This window comes from Amphiprion ocellaris, chromosome 6 (assembly GCF_022539595.1).
Source record: "Amphiprion ocellaris isolate individual 3 ecotype Okinawa chromosome 6, ASM2253959v1, whole genome shotgun sequence".
NCBI lineage: Eukaryota > Metazoa > Chordata > Actinopteri > Pomacentridae > Amphiprion > Amphiprion ocellaris.
Genome location: NC_072771.1, coordinates 31,417,271 through 31,441,220, shown reverse-complemented (window position 1 = coordinate 31,441,220; position 23,950 = coordinate 31,417,271). Strand labels below are relative to the sequence as shown.

The following is a 23,950-nucleotide window of genomic DNA, read 5'->3' as shown; positions in this document are numbered from 1 at the left end:
GGCATTTTTGAAATTACACTTATTCAATTTCTTGCCAAGATTTAGAAAGGAGGAGTGACAGAACTAATGACTTTCCAATAATGGTAGATTTAGTGCTGGAGCTAAAAGCTGGCTAGCTTAGCCTAGGATTAAATCTGTACACAAAGAGAAACAGCTGTCTCTTTTCAGGAGGCTACAGACCTTGGTATTTATACAGATTAAACAAGCTAATGCCTGCATCTTTATATGTGCTGAAAGGTGGATTTTGTTATGTCTGAACAGAACCAAACTAATTTTCTCCATTTCTAGTTTTTGTGTTAAACCACACTAACTGCCTCCTGCTCATTTCTAACTTATTTAAGAAATCTTTAACTTTATCTTCTTTTAACATTACGAAAATGTTGACAAATCTTATGACAATATACATATTAAGAATATATTTAAAATGCAGTGGTCATTATGAAGTCACTTTACGTTACTAATAAAATAAGACTGTTTTCCCCACATTGCTAATGCTCATTGCACACAAGCTAAATCAGTATTAACAAAGCAGTGTGATATTCAGAAACAATTTGTTTGCAGTCCCGTTATTGGAACTATTCACTCACTTTTCTGCAAAGAAAAGCTATTTTATTCTTCCACTTGGCTCACCAGATATGTGACTTGAAATCTACTTGTCCTCTACAGCCACTGAGGCATTTAAAATTGTGCTGTAAGTGAGTGTATGATTGACTGATAAGTAAACTCAAAGAGTTTGATTACTGCTGTTCTCAGTTTATTGAGTCTCTAAATGATAATGCTTATTTTCGTTGTTGTTTGGCAGTATTTTTCCTCTGTGTTTATAGATGATTTTATGATGGTGAAGACTAGCAACTGTTGTGGCAGAAGGTAATACACAAACAAACAACAAACATTCCAGAGCCAAAGAATAGGCCGGCTGTTGGTCATGATTGAAATAGACCATCTACAAGTGTAGTATGATGAGTTGATGAATTAATGTTTTAGGTGAACCAAATCAAACTAACTGCATCCAAAGAAAGGGTCATTTTGCCCATCATCATCAAAAACCTTTAGTAATATATATCTTCTTTGTTTAAGATGTTATTTATTTACATGAACTTATAATGATATGACATCACTGGAACTGTAGTCTAACAATCAAGCAGAATTTCCATTTTTTTGTTTAATTGACTTAAAAAAAACTGTACAGCTGCATCAATCTCTTACTCATTTGTTCATCCGGTGCTATTTCCATGTATATTGTAAGCTGGACGTGGTATTTACTCATTTGGTACCGATTAGTTTTCACTTGAGGCTGATGTTGAACTGCAACTTTCTAAACTAAAATAAGACGATAAGATGTATAGCTGTAATAATGTGTAATATATAACTGTTAGATAGACAAGCACAGGTAAATCTCCTTACTGGCTTCTCTCAGAACGTCACTGTCTGTTAACAACTGTTTGCACAGACATTTGGTACTACAGTGGTCAAACTTAAAGCTGGCGGTCTCAACCACAATTCTGTCTCAGCGCATTATCCTTTTTCAGTAAGAAGTGTCTTTCACAGAAGGGGGTTGTTTGTGTGTCGTACCTGTGGGCTGAGCTCATTGCTTTTGGCCTGCCCCAGGCTGAGCTCTGTCAGTCGTATCTCCACAGGGTAGATGATGGAGAAGCTGCAGTTCCTGCGCTGATGTGGCATCACCATGGTGAAGCTGCCTTCTGGGCTCTGAGACATGATGTTACAGGCTTTGCACGCACACGCACACACACACAAACGCACACAAACACACACACACACACACACACACACACACACACACACACACACACACACACACACACACACACACACACACACACACACACACACACACACACACACACACACACACACACACACACACACAGGAAGAGAGGTTTCAAATTAACAGTTCCCCATCAGCTGAGAAACTCATTATTGACACCTCATGTCACAAATTGGACATAATCAAGGGTGACAGCATGGAAGGGACACAATTAGGCCTGAGCATGGGAATCTAATTCCAGATCTGATGACAAAGATAAGAAAATAATGAAATTTGAATTGATAACAGTGTGGTAGAGTAAATAGGCAGCAGCAGGATTCGGAACATTTTAGTCCTGAGGTTATGTTGTTCACTTAGAAACATTTCTGAGGTGAAGAAGCAGGGTCAGTCAGAGTGTTTAAGGAAGAGGTCAGTGACTTTTAATGGCTTTGTATGAGCAGGATTTTCCTATTTTATGCTGTCTCATTTACAACGGAATAGAATTAGTATGACCAAAATCGGCTTAAACCTTTGCCTCTCATCACTGCTTTAGCATCTTAAGCAGCATTATATGGTTATCTACTTGTCAAATATAGGTGAAATATTTGGTAAAGAATGGTCTACACATGTTGAAACATGTTTACTGTTGCTAAAATGTGTTATGTGACCATCACATCTTTGCATGTAAAAGTATATGATGCTTTTTAATGGCCAGATTTTCCATAGTGACACAGGAGAAGCTTCAATTAGATAAACTGAAAGGCCAGGATTGAGGACAGCTGCAGGTAATCGTCAATATGTGACTAAAACGTCACACACTGGCCTAGGATTTATGCCGTTTACCTATAGATAATCCATTCAAACTCCCTTTTTTGTGTCAGTGCTCTTTCTTTGTCTGTCTTTGTCTTGTAGCACGACAGTGATTGTTATGTTGCTTGACACAGTGTTAACACTGTGTTTGTCAAGCAGCTGGAAAACAGGTGCATCCCTCTCATTCAATCTCTTCACGTCGCTCTCAGCCTTGATTAATGCTCGACCGAGCACAAATGTCCAGGACGAACACACATGCACACACACAAGCAAGCACCGCCAGTCGTGCCCTCATTTTAAAATGCAAAAAAAATAAACAACACAAGTCTGACTTAGATTCAAGGTCTTTTGCTTACAATTTAAATTTCTTTTTATGGATGTTTTATTCCGTGTATTTTTTTTAAATTATTGCTTTTAGACTTTTAGGCCATGAATTGACCTCAGGGATGTGCAGGGGAACTCACGGAAAGGGTTGTGTAGCTTTTTGACAGCAAGAGTGAAGCCACTGTCAGGGCTGTGGATGCGAAAGAAGATCATGGCAACATTCTGAGAGGAGCGACTGGTGGCTCCTGGTACCGTGGAGGAGCAGTAGTCTGTGTAGCGCTGATGGAGAGGGAGGGGGTGATCCCGACTGCTGGGAAACTTCTCTCCCTTCAGAACCCACCCATCAAACATCTACAGGAGAAACATACAATATGGAGTAAATATGAACTATGCCAGGTTTTTATCATAAAAAATATTAATGACAAACAAACATATTGTGTCTTCATTCTAGTAACTTACAATTTCACTCACTCAATGTATTTTCAGTTAAAGATAGCATAAATGCAGCTTTAACATTATTTTGGTAAAATAGAAACTTGCAGCAGGTGCAAAGCTAAATAGCAAACCATGACAAACAATCAACTTAGTTTGTGTAGAAAACACAAAAATACCATTTACAGGACTCTTTAAACACAGTAGAATGTTAAAAAGATGGGCATTTACCACTTGGTTGCTGACTTAAAATGTAGAACACTATATACTGGACAGTCACATTTTGTATTTAATTATGCTAGTTAAGATAAAATTAGCATAAGGCAACATCATTTATCACTCACATCGCTTTCCTTCAGCTGTACTATTTATTATTCCAGTACCATTTACAGCACAGTCTACACTGCTGGGTTGTGAGTCATATTTAATTACAAGCACAATCCAACAATCCTATAAATATTCTGTAAATCTCATTTCTACAGAAAGTATGCTAAAATAAAATAACATGGTGCTGTTGTTGAGTGTTGAGCATATTCGTCCTGCTAAAAGCGACTGATGTGTGCAGCTGATGTGGAATACAGCTGCTGCTGGTTTCTAGATCCCATCTTGACCCAGACTGTCAACCCCGTCTGTATTATAAAACTCTAACATCCCCAGTCTTTTCCTCTGTCATGCATTTTACCACTTCGGCCCACATGAACTGAAACTGGCAGGCTTGGCTTCAGAACTAAAGCCTTCTTATCCCACACTTGCTCTGGGTAATGTGACCAATGCAGATCCAGTGTGGTGTTTGGCCCTTAAACGTCGCCTTAGCCCTGTTTGGCATCATTATAATCAAAGAGAGGAAGATGAAATAGAACTGGGGGTTTAAGTTGAAAAGCCCCGAACTTCCTGCCTTCCACTTGAGTTGGGGGTGTGTGGGAGTTATTTCTGGTGAGTGGGCCGACCTTTATGAAGTCTCCAGCGCCGCAATCGATGCTGACGTCAGTCAGCTCCAGACTGATAACTTCACTGGGCTCAGCGATGATGAAAGCAGCACAAGCCAGCTGTGGCCGCGACGCAACGAAGGTGAAGTAGCCGTCAGTGGCCAGCATGTCCAAGCACCCTGCAAACCAAATGTGGCCACAGTCACGTGTCCAGCACTTTAGACTTAGCAGACTTCAGACATTGTGTTGACCAACATTGATTTCCTGAAGACTTACCCTTAAACTAGCCATAAATACTGCTTGCCCAACTCCAAACCTGACCCTTAACCCTAGTCTCATTGAGTGGGGGACACAGAACCTGAAAATATCTTGAAATTAAAGAAAAGTGACCATGTTTGGTTGCACTAGAATTTGGATTAAACAAAAATAACCGTCTCTGTACTTTACAAAAACACACGCACACACACACAGAAGCAACAGTTCAGTCATTATCAGGTAGATTAAAAAAACTTTCAATATTAAATGTTTCAGGAACCTAATCTAACTTTACCTAACTATAAGCCAAGTCTTCATACTAAAACTTGCTGTGTCCCCACTAGAAAGGCAGGTCCTCATAATATGAATATGTAAACAGGTTTAGTTCCCCAAAACAGAGGTAACACATGAACATACACACATGCAAATCAACATATTACTTGTTGAACATATAAGGGATTCAGAAACACTGAAGGATTTTAGTTTTATCTTAAAAATTGGTGACAAATTCAAAGTGTTATGTGATCAGTTTTATCAGCTAGTGTGCAAAAATCAAGGAACGAAATCTGCATGCATGTTAATATGTTTGCATGGATTAATAAATACATTAATAGATCTAGTATTTAAGTAGCTGTATTGACAGTGTGCAGTCAATGAATCCATCATTTAACAGGCTTATAATATCATGCAGTTTGGCAGAAGAGTTAAGTATAATCAGCTATTGTTTAGAGCATTTCTTACTGAGAGGTCGGCGGAAAATAAAATCCTCTGATTCTCTTTTCTGGGCCAAACTGAGCAGAGAATATAATCCATCTGAAGCTTCGTTGTCCTGAGCAATAAAAGAAAAAAGAGCAGAAACAGTTGTCAGTTGTACTTGCAAAAAAAACTTTACAGGTATCACTCTAACATGCCTGATTTAATCAAGAATCCCACTTTGCTTTAGTTTAGCTGTAATAATCTGGGTCGTACCTCAATGTAGCGGCTGATCCCCATCCTTGATGAAAGGGAGATGAGAAAGACGAGCAGCTGTGTGCGCAGAGTCACCGACATGCTGAAGGAGTGTTTCCTGAAGCAGAGCAGGAAAAATAACGACGCTACTGCTGCGAGCTGGCAGCTTTTATAGCAGCACAGACGGACAGACAGGCCTACATCAGAGGGTAGAACACTGAGCTGAGAGGACTGACAGGGATAATGTGTGAATTAAAGCAGTTACAGCTTTTAAATATGCTTGGCGGTGTGGAAACTAATAATAACCGTATGTAATTTGGTTCATTTAAAGTCACACTGTAAACCAAATTCAATCAAAAAATATTATATATTATTTATTAGTGGCAACAATAGTAGGAAAAATCTAGGATAAACAGAAAAAAACATGTGAATCTATTAGATGTGCTGCCTATTTTATGCCTGTTAAACTGTCAAATATATATATGACTTATATGTTTAGTTACCCTTTTCATATAAATTTCATATAAAGTTTAGAATTCTGGTCTGATTTCTGTCAGTTACTCGTTGTAACATTGGTTCAAGACATCAAATTCAACTAATTCAATCCCAGACACCCTTTTAGATGAAGGATGAATCAGTGTTTAGGCAGTGTCAGTCATGATTCATCATCTAAAATAAGGAGTGCTTTTAGTTTAGCTTCAATGCCAGGCGTCAATGTAAATTCAATACCTGGTGCCTGCAAAGCTTCACTGTTGATCCAGTCATTGTTTGCCTTGTGCATGGGCACGGTCACTGATAAATGAAACGCAATGAAGTGATAAATTCAAAATATATGTTTTTAAAAAGAAAAAATTCATACATGAAATCTACCTAATATTGCATACGCTGTTACATGAATGTCACACATGCTTACTTTGATGATTAACGGTTAAACTGCTCATATCTTGGGTTCATTTCCAACAGCAGCAGCTTCAGACTTCACCAGGCATCCAAACAAAATGACTTGACAATGTCTGTGGGTGGGAAGCCAGTGAAGGATCGTGGGAGGTCAGACACTATAAAAAGCTTGTGACAACCCTTTATGAAGTTTGAATGTGAAGTCTGTAGATCTTGCATTAGAGAAAATGCCTTTAGGAAGGAGATTCTGCTGAGCTTTAATTCTCATTTGGTATCATAGTGCTTCTTTTTCTGAATATCTCCATATAAACTAATAAAATCCCTTGTTAGAGAAGGGAATTTCCTCAAAATGCTTTAGACTATCTTCCTGCTTTACTTAAACTCATGGATTTGCTAGTTGCAGTAGGAATAGTTTTAGCTCCTCCTTATTTCTAAACATCTGCTCTGGGTTCAGTGATTCGTGGCCTCTACATAGACTTGACCAATTTAACTGAAAGCTCTTGATTCATTGTGTTCAGCAAGACAGAAGACACACCTGTGGCAACTGCTTACTTCTTAAGAACCTGCTCTGTCTCCCAGTTACTAATAGATAAATTATGGACAAAGACTGTGTTCAGTTTTTATAATGTCTCCTACAACAAGTGACTGAAATCAGGTAGCTTTGTAAGACTCAAACACTTGCAGATAATCAGACTGGTGGTTCTGGGACAGTGTTTTGAAGAGACATTCACAATATGACCCCTTGCTCTGTTAATACTTGACCAGTGATGGTCCACCTGGGATATTTTCTTCTTGTGTTTTTCTGAACAGCCAGACGGACAGAGAATTACAAATGCATTCCAAAAACCATCCTTCAACAAAACAAGAGCAAACTGTGGAGTGAGTCATATATTGCACAACAAAAAGGACCAGAATGGGAGTCGGCAGGAGATAAAGGGTGAGATGTAATTGAGTTTGTAGTGACATCACAAATTCATTTAGATGAGACTAATTTTGGGTGTCCGTGCTGCCAGTGGAAAAGGTCAAATTCAGACGTAACTGAGTGTAAGAGATGTTTGCATCCTGTTCATACACATATCTGACGCAACAGCTTTCACTTTCTCACATTCATGTGACATGAGGACGAGGATAAGAGACTGTGTGTGCAATTATCTGGAGCTAATGGAAGCTGGCATGTTCACATAGCAATGAAGGTCTGTGATGCCACATACAGGACAACATACCAAAAACGAGAAAAAAAAAACACATGAATGAAACTTAATGAATAACTTTTAATCAAACAGCCCCTCAGCCTGCTGTCTTACAACACTGCTGACCTATTCAAGGTGTATTACTTTCATTTAAAAGCCAGTAGTCAGTGATAATAATTAGTTGTCTTACAGAGTCTTTGTGTTGCAAAGACGTCTGAACCTATTAGCTGTGGCCTCCCTGCTAAAGTGTGTTTCGCTAATGTGAATGACAGCAGAGGCAGGGGAAAATGTTAGAAAAATGTAAGATGGTGTGTATATGTGTGCCTGTTTCATGTGTGCTAAGTGCTTGTCCCTTGGCAATTTCACACAAACGCTGTGATGAGTGTGATGTGGTGCTGTGATACATACTGTAATTGTTTAAATCCAATTTATTAAATGAATCAATAGGATTTTAATGAACAAGTAACCCCACAGTCTCATTATACTGCCCTAAATGACGAGCAGATATATCAGTTCGCTTGATGCTGGTCTATTTGCAGAGTTCATCTTCTAATCTAATCTCATATAATCGTATCGTATAACCTCCTTTCCCTTATTACCACCCCCAAACCCCGACTCTTTCAATTGAAAATCCTGAATGAGTTCATGAATTAACATTCTGTGCTGCCCTGAGATGAACTGTTTGCATAAATGTGTCACAATGAAGAAATCATTTAAAAAATGCAGCACTGTCCAGACAAAATACATGAAAATCCTTTACACAAGGAAAACTGACACTGTACTAAAGTATTTCAAATGTGACAAAAACGCAGACTGACAAAAGCCCAGCTGTTCAAATCAGTGAAATTAGTTTGAAAGTTGGAAGCTGTCCAGGCTCTGACGTTGGTGAAAATGCAACATGAAATTCATTCAGAAAGCATGAACACCCTCACTACTAAAAGAAATCCAAGCAGAAGTGCCAGCTGCCTCCATCTCAACAAGACTACTACCCCATCTGGTGGTAAATAAAGGAATAGGCTGAATAATTTGGGGTTGAGATTTATCTTAATGCCACATATGCATGAAGTAGTCAACTTTTCAATGGAACTGCAGGTGAGAGTTTTCTTAAAAATGCAACAGACTGTGTGCATGAGAATTTTCCTAGCAACAGTAAATTCGAAGGAGTGTGTCTTGAATTGTGTGTGTGCGATGATAGCCTCAGCTGGCTGGATGTGACAGTTGCCCCTCCATGTGTTCAAAGTCAAATCACAGTGATTGTTGACTCCACACATGAGAGTCTAAGCCGGCCTTACAGCTCAGCATGCAGCCTCTTCCTGCACACCTGCTCCCTGCCACAGATAGCACATATAGCTAAGTATTTTTGCTTTGCTGTTCGTTGTGTGTCGACTCTCTTTTGCACACACACACTTGTTGTTCTGGCGGATCTGTCTGTCAACGCAGCGGTCCAGCCCGGCTCTCCTCACTGCCTGACTGACCCATTCATCTCCTGTGGGGGCTGTAATGAGCTGACCCTCCCCATTTGGACCGACCTGACAGAGAGAGATTACTTTAAAGTCTGCATGGATTTTTCTCCCCTGTACCCTCCTCCCTATTCCTCTCCCCTGAAAGTGGTTAATTCAGTGTGCATTAATGAGGAGCGATGGATAACACACTCTTCTTTTAATTACCTTCCAGCGGAGTTCTTCAGGGGAGGTCTGGTGACTCCCATCTGACGCCGGCCTGTTTGTTTGCTTTGCTTTTGCCAGTTACAGTCTTTCATCTACTTTGTAGTCAGAATAAATTGTAATGAAGTACTGATGGGTCAGAGATACTGCACATTAAGGAGACGATAACAGGACTAACAAAATAAACTTTTATAAAAGTGGTCTTGGTTTTGCATATACTTTCTGCTATTTAACTGATTTATTGACAAGATTATTGGACAAACGATCCTGTTAATTATTAAGAATACCTTGATATTGTTCAAAAGGTCTGTTGATGCTGAGGTATTGTACAGACCAAAATCAGCCAGTGGAATACATTGTGACGAGCATTGTGTGGTCTTTGGTCTGTTTTAAAAATACATGATTCACGATTCATACAGATAATGAGAATAATTCTACATAATAGCATATTTACAGCATGCAATGTGGAATAAGTGTTCCGGAGCAGCAAGGAATTGTTTTTCCCAATGAAACACAATCAGTAAAAGTAAGAGAGAGTAAGATCATTGCTTATTAATAAACCCCAATCTTGTCTATTACTGAGGAAATAGTGCAATGTCAAAAAACCTTTACATTCCATTTTTATACTCCATGTGTAACTGATGCAACTGGAGTCTCTCATAACGTTTCTTGTCCCCATATCTCACTCATTACTAACTCATTTGAACCTGTTCTTAAGCCCTGAAATTATAAAGGGACACTAATAATCTGTTGTTATAAAATGACTGTCTTTAAACAAACACGCCACTCTCAGTCAGACAAGTGGATATATAAAGATGCAAATACTTTTGCTGTTCTTGCAATTATTGCCTTGGTGTGTAATTGCACACCTGCCAGGTTAACAGACTAGGAGTACTTCCTGTTTTTACAGATTGCAGTTGTGTTCTGCAAGCCATGCTCCTATTTGTACAAAGTCTCAAGAGGCTCCTACATGTCAGACGTTGAGCTTTCAGCTCATACCTTGGAAATCAGCTTTTCAGCTGCAAATAGTGACTGCCTCCAATTACAGGTGCAAATAATAATAATAAAACAGCAGAGCATCAACTGCCTTTTTGCCTTTTGCTCTGAATTGCTTAATATTGTGGATGAGTGGTTTCCTCGGGCACCTGTTGGCCAACACATATGAAGGGTGCACCGAGGTTGTAATGGTTTAGGTGCAGGAAGAGCCAACAATCCTATAATTGAAGTTTTTAGACTGCTCTCCCCAAAGCCTTGACTTGAATCCTATTGAGAACCTGTAGACTGTGCTGAAGAAACAGGTCTGTGTCAAAAAGTCAACAAATTTAGTTGAACTGCACCAATTCTGTCAAGAGGAGTGTTCAAAGATACATCTAGAAGCTGGTAGACAGCTGCCAAAAGGGTCTAGTTGGGGTGATAATGGCCAAATGTCATTTAACCAAATATTATCTTTGCTGGATTTTTATTTTGGACCAAACAGATTTTGTTGTATTTCCAGAAGCCTTATAATAAATCTTTGAAAGAACCAAAATGCATGATTGTTGCATGAGATTCAATCATTCCATTATAGTAACTGAAGTGCTACAGGAGTAATTGGAAACCCAAGACTGCCACAATATACACAGTTTTTACAAATGCATGTAAAGTTTTTGCTCATTACTATATGTGCAGAGCATTTAACAGGGCTTTTTAAGACAAATTCTTCCTCTTTTCGATCAAATGATTTCAGCTTTGGTCAAGTGCAAATACTTTTCTCTGAGTCTGATTAATTATAACTCAGTCTCCCTTATGTTAAGCTGTTTTAACTCATTTAAAAAAGAAATATGTTCAAACATTATGAACATATAAAGTGTATGTTGTCCTATTACCATATAATTTTAGTTTCCCTGGTAGAAGTTTCCTGAGTCTCTGCAGCAGGTCTGCTCAGGGCAGGTGGGTGGGCCTGTGACACTGAGTAAATGCGTTCCTTCATCATTCAGCCTCCACTGTGGTCTAGCCAGTTTTATCCTGCCTAATAAACATTGATTAGTCCACATAATCAATACACTCAATGACAATGATTCAGTGCACTGCATAAATGTATTGACTGCAATCAGCTATAAACAGCAGCCCTCTTTCTTTGCATTTTCTGTGTTTTATTAGCTAAGTTTTGATGGAACAATAATTGTGTGACTCTCTGTAGACTTAACAGACATCCTTCATTATGTGATACCGAGATGAGAAATCTATTGACATCTGTCTAGTCTTTATGTTCTAAAAAAAAAATAATAAAAAATTGTATGAATGAATGAAAATCCTTTTTTTTCACAGCATTGTGATCCACCCAACAGCCGCCACAAGGTGGCAATGTTTAGCTGCTGTTGGCATCAAGGTGCTGACAGTTCTTTGTTGCTTTCTTATCCTGAAGTGTTTTCACACTAAATTATATTTTCTCTGTCTCAGCAGGGGTGAGTGAACTGAACAAAAACAATAAATATGAGCGGAAATGTGATCTTTCCATGCTTAAAATTAAATTAAAATCAGGGAATCCAAATCAGGAAAAGAAACAGAAGAACTTTTGGGTATTAGAAAAACAGAACTATATTTTAATACAGAACTAGTTTTGGTTTTAACCTGCCTTCAGGTTTTACATGTAAAAAACAATCTAACCTTTCAATCTCGATGAGGAAAGTTTTTGGGGAATACCATAACACACCTATCTGCTAATATAATTTCAAAAAGTATGCACCATGTGACATATCATCTTTCACTTTTCAGTTGAACACAGAGAAAAAGTGCAGCAGGAAAACCCCAGCGTGAGGCATGTAACTTTGCTACTCCTGGTTTCCGTGGTCATGCATGACCAGGTCATGTAATGAATGTTGATAAAGTAGAAAAGCCGGTTTAATCAGGACGGATCACTGTGCAGAGGTGGAGAATGTCAGAGAGAGCAGGCACAGCTGCTTAGTGAGAAATCCAATATTGACTGTCGGGATAAATGTCCTGCATATTCTCTCATCTGTCCCAGGGGTCGTGGTATTATGCCTCTCACGTTAGCACTCCTAATTGGATTAAAAATGGCTTGTTATTGGGAGAAAAATGACTGAGAAAACTATCATGATTATTGCCTCTCAACAATGTTGGCTCCCAGAGCTGAGGAGGTGAAATAATTGTCATGGATTTGGAAAATGTCAAAATCAGACGATGCCGTGTGTTTTGCAACAAACAGCTGCTTTGATTGATTGTGTTTTAGGATCAAACTAATGTGAACAATTCAGTGATGCATTCGCTGTCTTGCTCTGACACTATAAAGCTTCAAAGTCTAGCATTTATAGAATATATTTCCAACTTCCTTGTTTAATATTTCTCACATTTATGCTTACTAATTAGATTTCCTGGATTGTATAATCATCTAGACCGTGTGTGTGTGTGTGTGTGTGTGTGTGTGTGTGTGTGTGTGTGTGTGTTGGTAGGTAGACATGTAGTGTATGCATGCAAGCATGGCTGTAATTGCATGCATGAACAGAAATCAAACAGACAAATCCATCAGACGTCCGCTGGGTTTTGGTTTGTGTACCACCAGGAGCACCCATTAACAGAAAATAAATGCTTGACGTCATAAAGCTGACAGAATCTCATTCATACTGACACTCCAGCTAAATTACACACAAAAGCACTGATAACATCATCATTAAATATTGATTTTTAAGGGTGGTTGAAACACAAAACACATCTACACATAATATGCAGATGAGGGAAATTTGGACTGAGCAGATTTAGGAGAGAGCTTTAAAAAAATACGGCACCTTTTTCTGTCCAGAGGTAAAAAGATGGACCAAACGGAAGCTGAGGAAGAAAAGGAGAGAGTGAGGAAAGGGGGAGAGAGGGTGGAAAGCAGAGAGAGGTAAAGGGTTGGGGGAGTAGAAAGAGATTTAAGGCTGAGGCTCAGAGCAGATGTTAGTGTTGATGATGATGGATGTAGGTTGTTGAGATGCAGAGTTGTTATCATGAGAGGCACTCGCAGCCTCCTCACAGCACACTTTCCCCCCAGATGTCAGTGTGCGTGTGTGTGTGTGTGTGCGTGCGTGTGTGTGTGTGTGTGTGTGTGTGTGTGTGTGTGTGTGTGTGTGTGTGTGTGTGTGTGTGCGTGTGCGTGTTACACAGCAACACACAGAGAGAAGCCAAAATGAGCAAGCCACACGCTCAAATTAGACCCTAAATCTACTTCATCTACACTGTGTTTTTATGAAATTGTAGATTCAGTGTTCATTAATGGCAGAAATCTCCTCCTCGGTCTAAACTTACATCATCTACAAGTAATTGCAACAATGAACAGAAGCAATGAGATACAATAAAGGGGAGTTTAGAGGCTGATTGGCACAGATGAAGCTAATGAACAACTATCTTTGACGCTCTTAGGTGCAGACACGGTGAAAAGCAACTTCCTCTAAAGGGCCTAAATTGGATTAATTTGAAGATTTTTCACCTTTATCCCACGCAGCAGAGAGGTTACATTCTCCTCCATTAAACCGAGTGTCACTGGGTAACCACATATATCCGTGCAATAATCCAAATTCACCAAAAGCCACACACACACACACACACACACACACACACACACACAGAGGCAGCAGGTGGTCTGTGTATGTGTGAATGGGACATATTGAGTGGTGGTAACCTGCTCCACACTCTAACTAACCAGATAAAAGGTGCAGGACAGAAACACGTCGGTAATTGATTGCTAATTAGTTCTTTTGTTGTCGTCCATTGTGTCCTGACAGAGCTTTGCCCTGGGCTGTCTATTCACACACAGGCTCTGTGGCCTCGTAGCAGGGAAATAAGCATAGTGAGTCCTTAATGAGATGCACTGATGTCACCCCGGAAGCTGCTTCACAAACCGTCTGCAATGGAACTCTTAGGTGCAAATGCAGAATATTTGACAGTGTGAATTATGGAATTCTACATTTAGCTATAGGCAGAAAAGCCCCTCGCCCCCTTTTAGCAACATTCTGCTTTACAGTATGTGTTGCAGCAGACTATGTGCCATTTCTACTAAGTTGCCATACCCACATCTCTCTCCCTCTCTCATCAGTGCATGAGAAATTACCTAATGAGGAATGGGTCGCACATTTCCACAAACTCATTAACCCGCGAGCGAGTGAGACTAATTGCAGCGTTTGGGTAATGTGATTTCACATCTGTTACTGCAGCCCAGGACACAGTAGTCAGCACAGGGGCCGGATCTGGTGGGCTGAGCCGTGCATAGAGCTAGATGTACCAGAACAACACGACGCTCGGGCTGAGCACCGCTGCAGCTCCTCCAGCCGGGATGGGTGGAGCAGCAGTCAGTCTGGCCGGTTGATCAGCTGTCATGCAGTATCTTGTAATTGCATGCCTCTGCAAGAAGGGTGGGTGGGCCTCCTGCATTTATTCTGAAAAAAGAAAAAAAAAAAAGGTTGACTCCTGCTAGGATGGGTAATGCAGAATCAGATATACAAGATAAATAGGCAAGCTGGGAGTTATAATGCAATCTTACGCTTAATTTCAAAAATAAACGTGGCATTAATGAGTTTTTTTATGTTTTCTAGATGATGACAATTTATTTTGAAATGCAACGTGAAACAGAAAAGGCTAGTCAACTCTTTTCTATAAATATATGGGTGTAGCATCCATTTACATGTCTGATTTACACTAGTACTGGATTACACTGTTTCCCTGCAATATTCAGCGAGTGTCAACTTTTGATACCAATTTATCTATGTTTTTTTTCTAAATTTATGATTAACTGACTATAAATTTATCCAAGAAAATGTGATTTTCAATTATCATGAGGTTTTCCTTTCCTGTTGAGTTATTTCTACTTTTCCCCCACCCTGTAAAATAACCCAGTCTGACCTGGTCATTGAATCAGCATGTAAATATAATCACATTGTAATTTCTGTGCTGCACAGCAAACTTGTAAATAGCAAAGAAAACAATCTCAAAATTATTTTTATTATATGTTGGAGAACTTCAGACTATTTCATTCAAGCTAATTACCTGCAAGACTATAACAGAAACATGAGGTTTCTCTCTTTTACACATACATACACACCCGAATGTGAAAACACAAAGAGGAATAAATTAATTTTTCAGGGTCTTGACTTGGGTTGGTATTTTCAATAATTCAGCAAATTACTGCAAACAAATTTATGTTAATAGAAAAGGTGGGAACCAACTGTTTAATAAGGGAAAAGTAATATACTTTTGTTAATTATGATTAATCCTTTGTTTAACCTCCCAGCATTGTTACAGAAACTCCAATTATAAGTTTACAGGCAGTGGGACTGCTTATGGTAATGCCATATCTCATCAATTACAATCCCGTGACCATAAATTGGCCTCAGTGCTGGCAACGAGATGAGGTTAACACGCTGATTAATTTGAGCTGCTGTGATTTCAGGCTCAAGTTGACACTTATACTCTTTGACACAGACAGTGAGATCTGCTCAGTCTCATAATGGAAAAATTTTATTTACTTCATTCAGACCTACTTCTAAGTTTATAGACATTGCATGTCACTTCAGGAGAATTTAAAATTAAAGCGAAGCAAACAGGGGGAGAGTTTCTTATTTGATTTTATTTATTATTACAGAACTGATTGGCAAGTAATGAGGAATTTTAAATAAATGTCAAATGATCAAAAGGTGTAAAGGCTAAACTACTTAATATTGTTTGTATTTTGTTTTTGTTGTAACATGCATGTAATGTAGTAAACACTATACAAGCTTGGAGTGATAATGGATCATAAATAATGAAAACATGCCAGTTTACCAGATTTAGGATGGTAATGAGTTTAGATCCATGAATGTCTTTGCAGGCTGTGTTTCTTTGTGGCTTTAAAAAAAACATATTATTGCAACTGTAATTTAATCCATTCTGCCAATTTAGTTGCCAACACTGTATAAAATAACTGTAGGCCTACTGTGCAGCTAGAGGTAAACACATGCAAGTGTACCTTGATTTTCAACTGCATGAAATTGCAAAATCCTCCATGGATGTTGTCCTCTTTTCTCTAGATAACACCCAAATCAACATTTTTGCCAATAATTTATTTAATTAGAAATGTTGCCTGTTGTTTTTGGGCTCATCACTTCACTGGGATGATGGTTGGTGGGCTGGTGACAGTACCCTCCATTAACAGCTGTTTGTGCATGAACATTTTATTGCAAATGCATTGTGGGTCGGACTGTGGTGCACAGTCTTTAGTTCTATATGCTGAATATTTGCACAGTCCTTCTCACAAAATGGTTAGAAGTTTATTGATTTCTCTAAAGTTGACACAACATAGGGTCAGCTTGTGTTTGGATCCATAGAGCTAGAGATGCCTCCCAGTGTTTTCTGCTTCACTGATCTAAAGTAAACTTGAAGAGTTATGTACTGCTAAAACATTGGTGAGGGTCAAAAGATAACAGTCTAAAAAAACATGTACCACAGACACCCAAAGTTTGGGCATCAGGCACAAACCAAATTTTTAAATGAAAACTGTGTGAACAATCATATGAAGGCTATATACAGATTCAAACAATTAATGAATCTAAACTTAAGTGATTTCAGTTGTATGTCTACAAATTGCTGTTTGGCAACCATGTGGTAGACAGGGTGTCCATCTTTTGCTTCCTGATGAAAGATATCAGAATAAACTTTGACCGAGATACAAGTAGATAGTAAATTTAATAAGGTTATTGCTCAAATAAAGTGGTGTCATTTGCAATAATAGGTATTCCTCTAATAGTCCTATAGGAATCAGGTGGTCTCTGTATTTTCACCACATCTGGCATTCCTATAGTGACCCCTTTGGATATTCTAATTAAGTTATTTTGGCTAGATCAATTTCTTTTCTGCAAGCCAGGAAGACCGCAGCAAACCTTAGACTGAACATAGAGGTTAAACAGACTCCAGGCTGGTGTTGTCTTTACAGCCTCCAGTCCGTCCAGTCCGCTCAGTGGGATGACCGTCATGGTTTAAAGCAATGACCGTCACATCACAGCTCTGACATCTTTACCGCTGCTGTCTGCCACGATGAGACCAGTCACCCTTCATAAACCCTTTAACCCTGTCACCCCATCAGCACTGTAAAAACAGCTCTTTAGGTCACTGAGCAATGACCACAAGCAGTGGAAATCTGTAACAAAAACGCACAGTTACGCACAAAAACGCGCGAACGATCCTAACATTCTCCAAAGGCTATACGATTTTATACAAAATTAAAATGGAGACATACATCATTCTTGTTTTTGACATTCTTGAAAATTACTTTTATTCGTTTGTTCATTTTTAAATTGGTACAAACCCTTCAATGTGGTGCATTTCGATGTAAGATCAAACATTTAAGAAATGTGTCAAGTAATAGCACATACAATAAGTTAAAACATGTCACAAAAAAGACCAGCGGGTACATAGCAAGAATGTTTTATCTACACAAAACATCCTAAAACAGAGTAGGCCTACTGAAAGATCATATTGTATTTTTTTCCTATTCAGATTTATGCTCCCGTCTCATGCAGACGAGACTGAGGTCACCTAACAAAAGCACCGGTTCGGTGTGAGTGGGCACCATGTTCTCCTTTAATTATTAAATCCACATGCACAGTGCAGGCCTGAGAGCCACGGCAAGAGGCTCACAGTCAGTTCGGTGCGTGTGTGGTAGGCTGTTACCAAAATGTATACCCAATCTTATAAATAACCGTTTGACATAACACAACGTCACCTGAACACAATAACGTGTGCGTAAAGACACACTCAATGAAAACGCAAATACGACGATTGTTTGGCTCTCAGTAATTAGGGCCTATAGTCTAGAGATCATTACAATAGTATTTATCATCAATAGTTGATAAAATCCTTTTGAATTAACAAGATAAATAACCCCAAACCCCAGTTTGTTGCCTTCCATTTGTCCATCAGTGTTGTCCTTTAAATTTTTTGTATAATGAAGTCTCATTCATCTCCATTTTCTCACATTTCAGGCCTGATTAGCTCACTCGTTCTCTGTTTGGATCTAAATAGCGGGAATAAAAACAGAAAAAAAGAGCCGCAGGGTCGGGCTGGGAGAGGGACTTGGGAGAAGGGTGTGGTTGGGGTGAAAAGTCACTAAGTGAAGCTCATGGACACTGTGTGCTCCAGCGCTTTGCGCCTTAGTGACGCTATGCTTGTCCCTCTCCACATGTCACTGTCCGGGGAGCTACACAGCTGCGGGGAGCCCGATACGTTCGTGGGGCCGGAGAGAGAGGCCGACATTCCTGGGAAATGCGACTGGTAGAGATGGGACTGCAGGCCGGAGCCGTTGGAGGACAGGCCGTTGGAGAGACCCATGGAGTTTGGTGGCGGGCCTGGACCCAGGCTGCACTGTGACAGAGACTGCGCCATGCCCGGCTGGCGACCCAGGGCCGGCGGGAGCTGCAGCTGGGAGACCCCCGGCATCCCCGTGGCCCAACGAGAGTCGTTGGCGTGGAAGGAACACAGGCTGTTCTCCATGGCGGCCGCGGCAGAGAACTGTGGCAGGCCTGGTGTAGGGAGCAGCGTCCCCGGGGCGCGGAAAACGTTGGTGGTCTTCTTCCTTTTCTTCCACTTAGCGCGTCTGTTCTGGAACCAAACCTGAAAACACAGAGAGAGAAAAAAACATAAGAGGGCCTGTGGAACATAAGGAACACATATCTGGGGCAGTGTTTGTATTATACCATAATGAGGACAACAAGGTGGATGTTCCTGTAGCCATGTTACAAACAGTACTTTTACGCACAACAATATTAGTAAAACATGACCACACCTAAGACAAACTGTAGAGCTTTAAAAAGACATTATGCTCTGTTAATATTAATACAAGAAACTGTGTATTTATTTATTTTCTGCTACAGAAATGACAGAAACAGCAACACACATTCTCCAGCATGTACGGTCTAAATGTGGTCTGTACTGTGTTAAGCAGCTAAACTAAATTAACAAGAAATCAAGGCAGACCTTCCTTCACTGGAGAGAAACTGCCTTCGGTGTATTGCAAAATAACTACTGTGAGGGGTTGCTGTCCAATAGCTAGTGCCATTGATGAATTTTAGTAACTGTAATTATTATACAGCCTTTTTAAAATCAAGAGACACCTTTAAAAATAAGATTTTAAAATAATGAGCTGACTTTATGTGGGTGCAACAGCCAATTTTCGATTTTTAATTGTAAATAAAATACAGTATACAGAAAGAACTTCCCAGAGGGGGTTATTATTGGTGTTCCGCAGCAGTGGGTCTAAGTATTTATCTTTCCAACATCTTATTTACAGGCAGATTAACTGAAAATTGCCCCTAACTATGGTGAGGAGGCTTAAATACAAATGGACCGCATCACTGTCCACGCAGCCTACGTGGAAAATAAAATATAGGCCTGGGTGACCCATGCAGTCGCGATAGAACCACAACGACCCACTTACACAGCTTTAAAAAAAAACACGCACGCAGAAGCTTTATAAAGATTTCATCATCTTCGGCTGTGATTAATGCGCGCGTAAGGCCGTGAGTCGATGCCTCCGTATTAAAAGTGAAATCTCGCTCTCATTCCGCTCAGCCAGCCGTGAAACGTCGCCCAAACCCATTACACTCCGGGGGGAAAGAAAATGCAATTTCTCATTCCATTATAAAAAAAAAAAGTACAATATATTCTCGAGTCCTATTAAGACGTCGCTGATGGAGCATTTTAACGGAGAGGCTGCGGAGGCGCGCAAAACGCCCACCGAAGGCTGCACCTGCGCGGCCCTGCACTAATGTTGACCAACAGGCAGCCGCTCAGGACGCAGCGCTGGATGCGAGAAAACGGATTGATTATTAAGGTGACTAATGATTACACCGGTTTTATTGCTTTCAGTGGGATAATTTGCATGAATTTCACATCACTGGTTAATAACCCGTTCACTGTTATAAATAAGACTGAAATTGGTTGATAATGTGTTTGGTTTATTAAAGCCTGGTATGTTCCTCACTGCTTGTTCAAAAAACAAGCACCGTGTGTGTTGTCTGGTGATCAGTGTGTTCGAAAAAAGATTTATAGCTTCAGTTTTCGCAAAAATAGAAGCAATTAAATAATCCCAGTTTAATCATTTTGAGTAAAGGTGGAGGCAGATTTGTGAAAAAAAAGCTCTTCATGATGTATTGGAGAATATAATGTGCACTATTTTGGCAAAAGTTAAGTAAAACAGTAGGAAAATAATTACCAAAGCCTTAATGCCACCTACGTAATTTTACGCAACTGCTGCACGTCCAGATTTTGAAGTTGCATGGGAAGATAAAGAACCAAAAATGCACATCTAAAGTAAGAACTGAGGAACGTTACCAGCTACAGTTTCCCTATTTCAGTAGTCAGTCTCCATATTATTTTTGGAAAATGGTAAAAGTGAACTCAATGCTTTTTGACATTACAAACACAATATTCTTACTTGTTATGAGAAATGTTTCAGCACCTTGGAGAGAGCTCTTTCTACATTACATGGGGTTCGGGTTCTTTTAATAAAATATTGAGCACTATCGGGTTAAGCTTTCACAAATTATGGCACATTAGAACAATATAATAATATTAAAATAATTTTCAGTTGGTTTATTTCCTAACCCAAGTCTTCCTGGAATATTGGAGCACAAGGAATCCACTTCTCTTTTTTACGCACAAGAATTTCATAGTTACTGAAGCACAATATTGCACTAGTCATAAATCTGAATAGAAATAAAATGTTCTGTCATTTAAGGTGGACAGCTTACACAATAGTATAATTTAATTTATGGTTTGATGTACCTTATACTGCGTCAGTTTTCTTGCATCCAAAACTGCCCCAATTTTTTTAGAGACGAGGACTAGTGACAACTAACTAAATACACTTTATAACTAAACACACATTATAAATATTAGACGTGGCCAAAATATCTTTTACAAACGCACAAATGGACACTCGTTCTGGACCCTGTCGTGCCGATTTTGCTCTCTGTCTCCCACTTGGATTTAAAGGATGATTTCTGGACATTTACAGACCATGCATGACCAAATCTGGACCCAAAGCCACACCCTGCCTCGCCACGCTGCGTCCTGTGAAATCCTCCACATTGCTCAAGCGTTTACCTGAACTCTGGACTCGGTGAGACCGATCCTCAGCGCCAGTTCCTCCCTCATGAAGATATCAGGGTAGTGGGTTTTGGCGAAGCTGCGCTCCAGCTCGTTGAGCTGCGCCGGTGTGAAGCGCGTCCTGTGCCGCTTCTGTTTCTGTTGACTGGCGGTCTGACTGGAGTTCTGCTGCGGCTGCTGCTGCTTCTCCTGCTCCTTCCCGTTCACCGGCATGCCGGCAGAGTTGGATCCCACTGTGGTGATGTCTTCGCCCGGCAGGAGAGTGGTTCCCTCCACAGAGTCCGAACCAGGGGCCATGTCTCCCGGATGCCCCTGGTCCGGCACTCCACCTCCCAGCCGGCACTTGAGAGCCTCTCGGTGTCCGAGTAACTCTGCAGCATCCTTCATCCCTGAGAGGATGAGGAGGAGAGAGGATTTGGGGTAAACACGAGGCAAACCTTACAGATCATTAAATGAAAGTTACATCAAACAGCTTGGCATGTTTACAACAAAATAACAGAATACTAGCCTACCAATAAACTCAACGCACAATTTCACACTATCATTTTGCCACTGGTAAATTACTGTAAAGAATAGCTTCGATCAACGATAAAAACACTCAACTGTTAACACAATTAACTACACAGTCTATCTATCACTTTATCACAAGATTGAACAAGAAGTTGGAATCTTACACTGGAGTTTAGGGCCGGAGTTTAGTGATGATAACTCACCGAGCCGAGCATCCAGGAGGTCGGCGTGAGAGAGCATCGCGTACCGCTCCAGGGCGAAAATGCGCTCCAAAAAAATCCTACAACTTTGGGGGCAATTTAAAAAGTATATATCGTCTAAATGAACGAAAATTCGGTTTGTGGTTAAAAAAGGAGGTCCCTTGCATTATAATGTCCTTTAGAGCGACGGGGAGGCGCTTATTAGTTGAAAGAACCCGTGAGCTTCCTCAAATAAGAACCAATCAGAGCGGGAGCTTGGAAATGTCAGCGACGTGACTCCCCCCTCTTTTTTTTCTCTTTTTTTTTCTCCACTCAGAGGCGCGCACGCACACGCACGGACGCGCACAGACCCAAACGTGCACGAAACACTACAATTCAATCCTCTGCCATTCCGTCCTCTGATTTATTAGCTTTTCATGCTCAAATTATTCCACGTTAAACATCTTAATGTGTTTGTTTAATCTCATAGCCTGTGCCATGACAGGACTCCTGTTTGCAGATGGATATACATGTAAAATACCGCAGGTCAGCACATGCAAAAGGACTTCCTGAATATTTTTTTCCCAAGGAGGAGCAGCTATTTGAACCAGAAAATGTATTTGCCATTAAATAATTAGCCACATCAAAATCTCACTTTTCAAACCACTGGACTATGTCAATTAGACTGTTTACGCAGCGTAGAAGCGATGGATTCATTCCACAAATTAGCTCAAAAACATCTACAAGTTAAAACAATTTTCAAGTTGATTACTCTTTATTTGTTTTTACAATTGAGAAGAGAAGCAGATTGAGTGTCTTCTGTGTAAATCAGTGTGGATTCTGGTCATAAAAGGAAAAATAGAGAGAGAAGAGATGAGAACAAGAAGCCTTATAACCTCCTCTCAGCTCCTCGGAGCCACACTTCCCTCCCGTCCTTGGATCACAAACAAAACGAATATAGCTCCCCATTCCCCCATGGCAGGTGATTTGTGGAGACAAATCGAGGAAATAAATAAATAAACGAGTACAGATGGATTTAAACTCTGTTAGTGATCGGCCGCTTTAACGCCCATCGACTTTTCATCAGCGCGGGTGCAATTAAAGGTATTTAGGCCTGTTTGGTTCAAACAAAATCAGACGTGGTGGACCCTAAACGACTGTGCCCCTTTAGCAGTGGTCCATGAGTAGGTCTATTATACAATTAACAGGACAGCCATTGATCTGCGCTGAGCTCTCGCTCCTCCAGACAGTCCTGGTTAGAGAGGGCTTTTGGCAGATGTCAGGGTGAGCCTGCTGAATAGACCACCGCCTGGGACTAAATAGGTTTCTTTGCAGCCGCACAAAGGAGGCGTCCGAGCGAGGACTCCTCTCTCTCTCCTCCTCCTCCTGCACCACATGGAGGCAGCTCATCTTTTATGCTCCTCAACAGCAATCTGCCGGGACGCAGGGAAGTAGCCTATATGTGGCACAGCGTGAAAACTTAAGGAAATGGACTGGTGCATGGTCCACTGAGATGAGGAAAGCTGTGACCAGCTCCCGAAGGTTCAGGAGAAGCAATCAGCAGCAGCAGAGGCTCGATTCGTTTGATTCGAGACGTGTAGACCAGCAGGGACGAGAGGGACTCTCTGTGTTGGGAGTTGTCAGGCCAACCGTGCGTGTGTGAAGGGCCTTGTGGAGAGATGGTCTGTATGCTTTGGAAGATGTTTGATTTGCAGTTATAAAGGGTGAAGACAAATTACGTAACATTCTTGTATAAGAAATGAACTTTTAGAGGTCTAATACACAATTGCCAGTCATTTTATAGATTTACAAAGTGTGCAGTGTATGAATAATGAATAATATTTGATACAATAATTTAAATAAAAATGAGGCTATTTTAAGGCCATTATTCAGTGTTTTGTGAGTTTATCTTAATGCCTATTATGTAGTTACATAATTTTCT

At 40.2% G+C, this 23,950-nt stretch overlaps 2 protein-coding genes across 3 annotated transcripts in view; both read right to left on the bottom strand.

Annotated features, from left to right (window-relative positions):
- Positions 1 to 23,950, bottom strand: part of LOC111564686 (corticotropin-releasing factor-binding protein-like) — a 110,237-nt gene that overhangs the window by 2,394 nt on the left and 83,893 nt on the right. Inside the window, exons 2-7 of the mRNA XM_035945525.2 lie at positions 14,466 to 14,619; positions 5,482 to 5,578; positions 5,254 to 5,341; positions 4,279 to 4,436; positions 3,040 to 3,250; positions 1,573 to 1,727 (exon numbers count right to left, since the gene is read on the bottom strand). Of these exons, the coding sequence (XP_035801418.2) occupies positions 1,573 to 1,727; positions 3,040 to 3,250; positions 4,279 to 4,436; positions 5,254 to 5,341; positions 5,482 to 5,578; positions 14,466 to 14,614 (858 nt within the window). The 5' untranslated portion in view covers positions 14,615 to 14,619. The remainder of the gene's footprint in view (positions 1 to 1,572; positions 1,728 to 3,039; positions 3,251 to 4,278; positions 4,437 to 5,253; positions 5,342 to 5,481; positions 5,579 to 14,465; positions 14,620 to 23,950) is intronic.
- LOC111564688 (homeobox protein orthopedia B-like) lies at positions 17,455 to 22,330 on the bottom strand. Of its 2 annotated transcripts, none has more exons than XM_023264413.3 (3): positions 21,994 to 22,330; positions 21,317 to 21,708; positions 17,455 to 18,823 (listed from the first exon to the last, which is right to left on the bottom strand). In XM_023264413.3, the coding sequence occupies exons 1-3, from the start codon at positions 22,067 to 22,069 to the stop codon at positions 18,320 to 18,322; spliced, it is 972 nt and encodes a 323-aa protein (XP_023120181.1). In that variant the 5' UTR covers positions 22,070 to 22,330; the 3' UTR covers positions 17,455 to 18,319. The 2 variants fall into 2 exon arrangements, with proteins under 2 accessions (XP_023120181.1, XP_023120183.1); XM_023264415.3 differs by having other exon boundaries at positions 22,033 to 22,323.

Excerpts from the sequence above, each read along its gene's own strand:
- LOC111564688 (XM_023264413.3), bottom strand. The coding sequence starts at position 22,069 with ATGCTCTCTCACGCCGACCTCCTGGATGCTCGGCTCGGTGAGTTATCA. Across the intron at positions 21,709-21,993 it reads CTCCGGCCCTAAACTCCAGT|GGATGAAGGATGCTGCAGAG; the intron begins GTAAGATTCCAA and ends TCATCCTCTCAG. Across the intron at positions 18,824-21,316 it reads TCACCGAGTCCAGAGTTCAG|GTTTGGTTCCAGAACAGACG; the intron begins GTAAACGCTTGA and ends CTGTGTTTTCAG.